The following is a 10,773-nucleotide window of genomic DNA, read 5'->3' as shown; positions in this document are numbered from 1 at the left end:
TCGTGTCTTTCTATTCTTCCTTCTTTTACGAAAAACTAGATTTTTCTTTTTTTTTGTTGAACCGGTAAATACTTAAACAACCATATTTTTTCAATAGAACACTAAATAGTAGTAAAAATGTCACTTTGTAAATAACATATATAACATTTTGCATATTAGAACAAAGATTTTTGCTCTGAAATATTTAGAAATGGTATTTACGAAGAACAAAGTAGTAGTGAAATCCCTCTGCTTTTTGTGACAGCCATAGCCACTACTCTTTTCTTCCTTTAATGGTGAAGAAATGGAGCGACGACCCCCTTAGGGCAAGAAGCAGGTCTTGAGTAATGGGGAATGTTTTATAAGAGATCAAGGTGTCTATTACGCAATAAGGAATGTTTTCTAAGACCTGCAGGTGTTAATTACTTAAAAAAACAAAGGATATAGGGGAAAACCTTCAGGGGCCCGCCAAATCATGATTTCTTTTGTTGTTAATAAGACTTTATACAGTCTGTTACTCAAGTGGGGAGGTGCCGGTTATAAAAATATTGATCATGGTCCAATATTTACAGGTAAGGGTGGTATAATCTTGAGGGACTTGTTTTGGTTCTAATGGTCCTTTATAATTCGGCGAAACAGGTCAAGGATCCTTGAGTTGGTAGATTTGCTCCAGCACTAAAAAAGAGTTGAAAGGTCAACGATCCTTGAGTTGCTAGATTTGCTCCAACACTGAAAAAGAGTTCAGATGTTAAGTATGTCAACATCAACGATATTATTCTTTAGGAATGGATGCTTTTACTCTATTGGATATTGAAGGCACTAGCAACGGTGAAATAAAACCTAGAGTGCCTAACATTTCAGTACAAATTGTAAGGGGTTGCCAGCTAACCCTAGAATAGGACGAGATGTTTGCACGATATGTAATATCACTAAGCAAATTCAAGACGGAAGAACAGTTATGTTTTGCAACAAAAGTGAATATAATGCTTATGCAAAGATTACAACACGGACTAAATGCATTAGTAAACTATATTGAAGGCAACGATCTGAAAAAATCTGTAAAAAGGGAGTAAGTTTGCTTAGGTAGTGAGAATGTCAGGATTAATAATGACTGGATTTGACACCTAAGAAATTATACTGAATCCAGTGACTTTCGAAAAATATTTGATTCTAGAGGATGATTTTCTGGAGCTGTCTCTTTTTCAAGGTAAATATTTTCTCAAAGAATGCTTAACGATATAATGAAAAATGATTCTCCGTCTTTGGACTGTGCTATGAAGCTTGCATATCGTAGGTCAGATGCAACTACTCAATTTATTGACAAATTAATTGAAACAAAACAAAAGTATATCGTGGTTTTACTTTTACCCACTACCTAGACAGCCATTTTCTAAGGCAACAAGAAAAAAGTAGAAAAACCCTATCAAAACAAATTTTGTGACGTTAATCGATTGTTCCTCCTCCTAGAAGACATTCATCTTATTGATCACGTGTTAGTTTCTTTTTCGAAGTAAGATACTCAACATTGGACATATTTTAGACATATCCATTATGTTTGTGTACGTTGGGTAGGTTGTCATCCTGTGAGAATTGTACAATTGTCTGTGACTATAATGCAAAGTGTACATTATATAATACATGTAAATTGCATAGAGAATAGGCAGTGCAAATTAAAGATCGTAATTCGTGTCTTGAAGAGATTTGCGATCCTCACACTAGAGACCTCCTATGCTCCAACTGTCACAGTGGTAATGCGATAAATTGGAATATGCTTACTCTGGCAGAATTGCAAAAAAAGCTTTAGTTGCTGGAATAATAGGAGAGTCTGGTTTATTACAACATCGCTATGAAGATACTGGCTACTATGATTAAAAAAATACTGACTTTTATTTGGCTGCTATAGAAAGTGATTCTTCATATGAGAATTTGAGTGCGATATTGCTTCAGATAAGCAAATTGAAACACGCACATCTTATGATATGACTCGAAATAATTTCATTGATAATAAAATGATAATAAAAATGAAGCTACATTATATCGTGGAAAATGTGACTCTAACTTTCCATTGCAATATAAATACAAGATTAATCCTGACGAGCTGCCACCACTTATCATAAACAATGGTTACCCATACATGGAAGAAGAAATATAAAGGAAACAGAGTTTTGTAAATATAAGTTTTGTAAAAAACAAATTCACAATTACCTTGAAAGATTTTCGCTCTTAGGCCACTGAAATTTATATTTTACAGGTAGAAAAGAGTATTTTTAACGAGACGGTCGTTCAATCGAGGTTTGTCACCAAAATTACTGAGAAATTCACTGTAAGTAGAGCGCACCATCGATGGTTGTTAAGTGTTTTACTCGCTTTGAATTTTGAATAATGGATTTTAAAATTTGATCAAGAAGGTTTTCAATGTGAGGAGTATAAAAAGTATACGGTAGAGAAAGAGGATATAAAAATAAATATTCTTGGCTGTTTGAAAGGTGGAAAACCATCACCCGTCCTAACAGTCGATATGCTACTGTTAACAATGGTAGAAGAGTTGTTAGAACTTTGAATATAATTCAGGAAATCCAAGGGTATGCAATAGGATTTATATTTGGACATGTAAGGATCCAAATTGAATATATTGATTAATTGATTTGCATTCACTGTACCAGGTCTAATAAAACGCTACCATGAGAGATACTTTCCCTTTAGATTTCAAATTGATTTTGTAAGATCAATACTATACTTTCCTCCAGTGGTTTGGCAAAAGTACAATCTAACGATACTGTGCTCGTTCGATTAATAGTCATATCTTGAGTACCTGACAAATCCAATACAATTATATCATGAGTTTTTGCAAGCATTTCTTTGGTTATACCATTTTCAAATAATTGTGGATCTCACTCTAGAGGTTGCATTGTCAATTCACATAAGGTCTTGTAGGATTTATCAAAGGATAAATTGTAGAGTGAAATTCCATTTACTTTACATACAAGAGATGAAAGTCTAAACATTTCAAACTTATGTGGAGAATCTGTCCATGATCCATTGGCACTGGCACTTTTTACAAAAAAAGCAAGTTTTAAAGGAACTTTGCCATTGATATATAAAGTAGTGGTGAATATTTTCATGACTTGTTTTTCAGACAAGAATTGGTAGAAAGGGTATATTGGTATTACTCACTTTCGATGTCTCGACAAAGGATGCGTAAAGAAATAACGTATCATTAGCAATATATTTTTGATTCATGATTGCATGAGGAACGAGTAATTTGATATTATTTCCTCTAACTCTTAAATTTCTCAATTACCAAAGCAGCAGAACTCGTACCCTGTTGTTTTTGTACAAGAAGTATTGTCAAGTTTAATGAGACTGTTGCATCAGTTGCACTGCCAACTGCTTTTCACGAAATAAAATTGGACGAAGTAAGTTCTTGCTATATATCAATCTTAATGTTGGCAGGAACCATTCAGGCATATTAAATATCTCATGATTTATTTTTCAAACCAAGTTAAAATCTTTATTTTTCACATGTCTATGTATAATGCTAGTGTCAGAGTCCGATTTATATTCATATCTAGAAGCTAAACCCCATAATAGCTTATAGGACAATTGAGTCAGCAACATGGATTGTTAAAAACTTTCATAATTTGAAAGGTTGTTAAGTGTGCTCACCAATGTTCCATTTATGTAGATACTGATTTGTCTAAACAAACTGTGCAGCTCACAATTTTTATAGGATAACCGCTTGGTTGCACTTGGCTTTTCATTGTTAGATTTTTCTACGATGACATGCAAATCTATAAATTTGGAAGTCATATCTATGATATAATCCTCTCTGGAATAAATCCTAAAATGTACGTTTCAGAGAGCGGTTGTTGCGCATAAAATGTAATTCAAATTGTTGCATATGACCATGTTTTACACTCACATCAATATTTTCCGCAATGAAAAGATTTAGAGACGAGTTGATTGACTCGTTTGCGGTAAATATGCTATTTATAGGAAAAGAAATCGTTTTTCGATCTAACAATTTTTATCATTGGTTTCTTTTTCTTCTTTGGCAAGAATGATGTTTTCTCTAACAAGTTGAGTAGAGACTGATGAGTGATGAGATGTTTCTCGCCCTTTGTAAAGCTTTTCCGTTTTGTCGTGATTTCAGTCGCTGACTGAGAGATCTCGCACCGGATTTAAGATTTAGTGAAAGACTTTATTTTAAATCCTTCCCAGATCCTCAAAAATGTAGTGTAGTGAACATGAAATCTATGGCAACTAATACAATATATTTTTTACCAAGGAATAGTGCAGAGGTAAACAACTTATTAAACCAATTGCCGAGACCATAGATGGGCCTTGAAAACCAGCCCTTGTAATAATCCATTCCATGACTAAATTGTAGTGGTCCAAGAGTAGCAACATGGCGTTCAATATCAGGACAAACAAAAGTATTTTTTCTATTAGGCATCTCACTGAATGGGTCGAAAATGAAAAGTTATCATAGCCAAAACTTGTTTTTTGCTAGAGGATCACTCAATTCACTTTTTAATGCTACCAGAGAGAGCTGCAAATACGAAGTTTTGACTGGAATGTATTTAAATGTTTTATATTGTAGCGGTGAATATGTTCTTGACTGTCTTTTTGTTCAAGAATACATAGAAGGGGGGACTTTGGTATTACCCAATCTCCATGACTCGACAAAGGATGCACGAAGATACACACAATTGTCAAAAGACAGGCTGAATGCATAGTCTGCATAGATAACAGGATCTTTGCCATTGGAATTTTTGCTTTAATATAACGATCTTTAAAACCGAGAAACTTCACTTACATCATCTTTTAGGAAAATAATTTCTTTCTCAAATAGATTGGTAACGTAAATTATCTCTGTTCTGTTGAATAGCTGAATGTGAAAACACCCTTTTTTCGACTAACAATTTTTTTGCTGATAACTCGATACAGCTCATGCATATTGATATATTCCTCGTAGGGTATAACGGCAAAGGGGTAACCATCAGAGTCAAAATTTGCCACCAAACCTCGTCGGAGAGGTCAAAGGTTCCAACTTTTATATCAAATGTACGATCCTTTCTCAGGCTTTCATATATACTTTTAAGATTACAATCAACAAGAGTAACTTCATCCCTCCCCTCGAATTTGACGTTGGGGGAAAATTTTGTCTAAAAATCACTTGTTTTATTGAAATCATCACAATGGGTCAGATAAATTGAGCATGAATGTTACATAAAAGTCATTAGACATTGTGAACGTGTTCAGTGGCAAACCAAGAATCAAGATAAGAGCTATATTTCAGTCAACGAAAAAGTAACTGTCTCTTACCCTTGTGAGTTTGAATCTTTAATATTTTTCGATTTGTTACAACCCAGTGGTATTAAGGTTTTTGTAATTCCTAATCTTAAAAATTGCCAAGAATCTCATCATCTTTCAAATCAAGTTGACGATACGTTACTGGGTTAGTGTCTAAGAGTTTTGTCCCTTTAAAAAGTTTGATTGACCACAAGTAATCCTTCTTTTGGAAAATAATAATTGTTCGATTGATCCGAACAGTATCTCCAACATTACATTTTCTCTTCACCACCTTTTCACTGGAAGATTGTTTATGAAAAATGTCAAGTGTATTGTTACTTTGATGAACTTAAAGAGGACTACGATAAGACAGGGATCAACGAGGAGGTTCATAAAAATTATAATAGAAAGCAGCAGTATTTTTCAATGTACAATATCTCGAGATTAAAACTCAATTTATTCTTATCAATCATTCAGTCAATTACGTCTTTTTCAGACTATGACTATGATAGTGCATTGTACTATAGTCCAATAAACCTTTTCCCATATGGATTAAAAAATTCCCTTCCCCAATTGACTTGAATTTTTCTATACAAATCTTGTTACATTACCAATTTACATTACCAATCTATTTGAAAATGAAAGGGTTTTCCTCAAAGAGGATTTACATGAGGTTCTACGTCTTAAAGATCATACTATTAAAGCAAAAAACTTCAGTGGTAGGGATTATTCTGTCTATACAGACTATACAACTGGCCTCTCATCTTACAATTGTTTATTTCTTTAGGCATCCTTTGTCAAGACATCGAGAGTGAACAATACCAATATACTGCTTCTACGTATTCTTGACCGAAATATCAGTCATGAAAATATTCACCACTACTTTATATAGCATCTTCAATAAATTCGAGCCAACTAGTCAACGCTAATGGACTAAGTCCGTTAGCGTAAAACATCGCTCTTGACAAAGAAAAAGAAATCTGTGATATAAATATTAGATCGGAAAAGAATTTCTTTTCCTAGAAATGACATATTTACAACATAAAATATATAATACCTGAGTCAACTCATCCTTAAATCTTTTCATTGTCGAAAATCTTGATATGAGGGTAAAACATGGTTACTAAGAACAATGCCATGCGCAACAACAGCTCTCTGAAAACGTACATTTTCAAATTTATTCCAGTAAAAATTATTTAATAGATTTAACTTCCAGATTTAAAGATTTGAATACCATTGTAAAATATCTTAAAATTAAAACCAATTGTAGTTGAAGGGTTATCCTACAAAAATTTTGTACTACACAATTTGTTTAGACAAATTTGTGTTTATATAAATGGCAAGTTGGTAAGCTTAAGGAACAATCTTTCAAACATTCACCACTACTTTATATAGCATCTTCAATAAATTCTAGTGAACACTTCGGGTTTGGAGCTCTGTCAGTTAGCACTAAGAAGTGAATTGGGCGATTCTCTAGCAAGAAGAAAAGGTTTGGCCGTGATTACAATTCATTTGCAACCCATTCAGTGAGATGGCTGATAGAAAATACTTTTTTGTCCTGATATTGATTCTTATGATGCTACTCTTGGACACCGACAATTGGGTCACGGAATGGATAATTACAGGGGTCGTTTGTCAATGCCTAGTTACGGCCTCAGCAATGGGTTTGCTAATTTTTTTGCTCTGCACTACCCCTGGCTAAAAAAATATATTGCACCGGTTTCCGCAGAATTTACGTTTCCTGTGTCTCATGATTCTGACTATGGGAAGGATTTTAAAGAAAGCGTTTCAAAAAATCTCAGATCCAGCGGGCGATCTCTCAGACAGCGACTGAAGTCACAACAAAGCAGAAAAGGCTTGAAAAGGTTGAAAAACAGCTCATCATTCATCAGATTCGACTCAGGCCGTTAGCGGAAAACATCGCTCTTAATAAAGAAAAAGAAATCTGTGGTAAAAAAATGTTAGATCGTAAAAGAATCTCTTTTCCTAGAAATGGCATATTTACCAGATAAAGTATATAATTCCTTCCTCAGTAAACTCATCCTTAAATCTTTTCATTGTGGAAAATCTTGATATGAGGGTAAAACATGGTTACTAAGAACAATCTAATGCGCAACAACAGCTCTCTGATGTCGTACATTTTCAAATTTATTCCATTAAAAATTATTTCATAGATTTGACTTCCAGATTTAAAGATTTGAATGCCATTGAAAAAAAATCTAAAAATTAAAAACCAAGTGCAGCCGAAGGTTTATCCTATAAAAATTTTGTACTACACTATTTGTTTAGACAAATCAGTGTTTATATAAATGGCAAGTTGGTGAGTTGAAGCAACGATCTTTCGAATTATCCAATTTATAAACAATTCATGTTGATGCCTCCAGTGTCCTCCACGCTTCTAAATGGTTTATCTATTGGATATGAATTTGGATTGGACTTGGGTTACTATTTCTTAACTCCTAATCTCGTGATGGATTTAATTCCTAAAATCAACAATGAAAAATAGGTCTGATTACCAAAACGGACCAGTGCTTACTCATAGCCATGTGAGGAGAATGTGTTTTCCACGGGGATCGTGTCTTAAAGACTGACTTGACTGTCCAAAGCACAGTGAAAAATGGAATGCGATTTTCCTGGATATGAACTCCCTTTATCTGTCGGCAATGTCTCACTTCTCTTTTCCGAGTGGAAATCACAAATAGCTGGATAATCCTTGTACCCCAAATTTCACCAACATTTACACTCTTGGGGATAACGGACTACAAGGATGTTTTTTCGAGATTGATAGGGAAATACCAATGGAGCTTCATGACTTGGTAAAAGATGTTCTTTTCCTATGCATAAGCAGACCGTTGCCTAGGGATTCATTGAGTCCCTATAATTTATCTTTGGTAGAGGATTGGGGAATTCACTGGAAACCTTCAAGATAAAAGCTTATTGCCGACCTTCATCCGAAAAAGGAATATTGTTGCACATCACGTTCTAATCCGGTGGATTCTGGCCAATGGTTTTAAGGTCACACGAAGTCATAGAGCCCTCCAGTTTGGTCAAAAGTCAGGTATGAAGACGTCTATTGACATCTTTTTCAGTAAACGATCTGAGACAAAAGTTGAGGTTGAAAAAGAAATTTAAAATTTATTTTTCGTTCAACCTCCAGTAAGATGGGCAAGAGTTCGCACCATAGGAGTCGTTGTTACGTTGCAACTGACCATAAAGAATTAGACCAAATCAGTCTGAGTGAAGCATCTGCCTCTCAGTTCGCATGTAATACGAGTAGATGTCACTTGACGTCTCATATAAAATAAAACATTTTGTGATAGATGGATGCTTCTACACTTTTCCGCCCTCCCGTCTCCCGAACCTGTTTTTCAAAAAGTGCCCAAATCTTGCTGACATAGGAATGTGCAATGTCTTCTGGATCCATATGGACCCTACCACTTGTAAAGGTGTTGAAGGGGCCTCAAAGCTTTGCTCTAAAAACTTAAATATTACACAAAGCGGTATCAGCTAAACAAACTCACTTAAAACAGGGAGTGAATTACTTCCACTTTGTCCTTATCCCCCTCATCAATGTTACTTTTCGGGGCAGGAATTTTCTCAACTTCGCTTGTTGGTAACTGGTCAAAACATTCTAGCCCTTGTCGAGGCCGATATTCCGCACAAACACATCTATATTGAAAAAGGGGGAAGGTTCATTTACTGGGTTTACCCCCACACTTAAACCCCCCTCATGTTCGCTTTTTTCTGGTGCCTTCTCCATGTTCATTAACGACTCAGTAGCTTCATAAAGGTTGTAGGCTCCTGGAGATATTGGTATATGTACCCAAAAAAATGATTAGAGTTTATTAACCCATTGAAACACTTTTGATTTCATCCTGAGAAATTTATATTAGGCTGAAAGAGTGTGCGTTCAGAGCTAGAAAGACCGTACTACTATCTATAGGTTTAATGATCAGAAAGTCTATATCATACATGGATCCCTCAAGGCGATCCTCGGATGTATTTAGACCACACTACCACTTGAAGGTTTAATGATCAGTATACATTTAGCCAAAGTGACCCATCGGATCCCTAGATCAAACACTACGAGTTATAAACTTAAAACCGGAAATCACCATATAAATGTGGGTAGAGTGCCCCCTCTTTGCGTTCCAAGTTAAAATATTTTAAATAGTACCAAAATACTTATGGGGGGTTGTACATGTCGGGGCTCCAAGAAGGTCAGTAATCAGATTATCAATTAACTGGTTAAAATCGTTTTTGAGAGCCTAAAAATGAATAAAAACTGTGATCTCCTCGAAGTATTTTTTATTTGAAGCTGTGAAAAGAGCATGTTGTTATGCTGAAAAAGAATATTGATCTATGAGCCAGTGTGTCACCAAACCATTCAGAACGAGAGGGCAAGGTCCATTATTAAGCTGAAAAAGAATGTATTATTTTAGTTACTTCTTTTAGGACCGAAAATAGCAGCATCGGTCAGCACTTATTAACCCGAAAAAACTTTATTAACCCGAAAAAATTTTGATTTTTCATTTTGATGAAAAAAACCTTTTTTGCAATGCCCTCAAATTCCCCTTCCTGAACAAGGTTCCTCATTCAACTGTAAAATGCTTTCATGTTTAAAATGTTCTCAACATTAGAGTACAGGAACGCCTCATTTTTAAAACACTAGTAATCGCTAAAAGTGTTGATTATTTTTAGCTATTTTTTAGGAGCCAAGGGAGTCCCTATCCCCCCTAAGAACTATCGAAAGGGTGCCCTTTTTTAAACCCAAAAGGAATGTCTTATTTTTAGCTATTTTTGCCTCTTAGGAACGAGGGGGTTTTTAATCCCCCTCAAGCCTTCCGACAGGGCTCCCTTTATTAGCCCAAAAGCTATTTCTCTCTTAGGAGTGAGGGCGTTTTTCAACCCCTATCAAAGCTATCAAGAAGACCCCTAGAGTAAAATAAAAAGAATATACATTAGCTAGAAAAAACGGTAAGTTTTTTACTACCCGCAGTAGTGCCCATATTAGTCTATCTGATAAATTTATATTTTAAAGAAGGAAATTTCCAGATCCAATGAGGCCAGCAAACGTTCTCTCGTTGCCAAAAGCAGGATCGCTTACTGACATCTCATGCTGGATATTCATATCGATTTTGCAACTTTTGTCAAAAAATTACGAAAAAGCAGTGCATAAGAGACTTTATGAGTATTTAATGAAATGTAGATTTTTATCAGAGGCGCAATTTGGTTTCAGGACAGCTCATGTAACTAAGCATACTCTGGAGGGCTTGAAGGATACTGTAAATAGTGAGCTAGATAAACAGAATTTTTGTAAGTCGGTTTTTCTATACTTTAAAAAAGCTTTGCTACAGTAGATTTGGCACCTTAGATAGGTGCCTAGGAATAGAGGATGATTGCTTTAATTGGTTTGGATTTTATTTGAGTGGAAGGTTTTTAAGAGTGATATAGATTGTTCGGTTTCCATATGTTATCTAATTAATTGCGGAGTTCCAC

The 10,773-nt window shown here is 35.0% G+C and overlaps 1 protein-coding gene across 1 annotated transcript in view; it reads right to left on the bottom strand.

Annotated features, from left to right (window-relative positions):
* Positions 1 to 599: 599 nt before the first annotated feature.
* LOC136029274 (uncharacterized) overlaps positions 600 to 10,773 on the bottom strand; it is a gene marked incomplete in the record, with an annotated part of 147,013 nt that continues 136,839 nt past the window's right edge. Inside the window, 1 exon segment of the mRNA XM_065707566.1 lies at positions 600 to 708. Within this exon segment, the coding sequence (XP_065563638.1) occupies positions 600 to 708 (109 nt within the window).

The sequence above is a fragment of the Artemia franciscana genome, chromosome 1 (genome assembly GCF_032884065.1).
Source record: "Artemia franciscana chromosome 1, ASM3288406v1, whole genome shotgun sequence".
Lineage (NCBI taxonomy): Eukaryota > Metazoa > Arthropoda > Branchiopoda > Anostraca > Artemiidae > Artemia > Artemia franciscana.
This window is presented reverse-complemented; position numbering and strand designations above follow the sequence as displayed.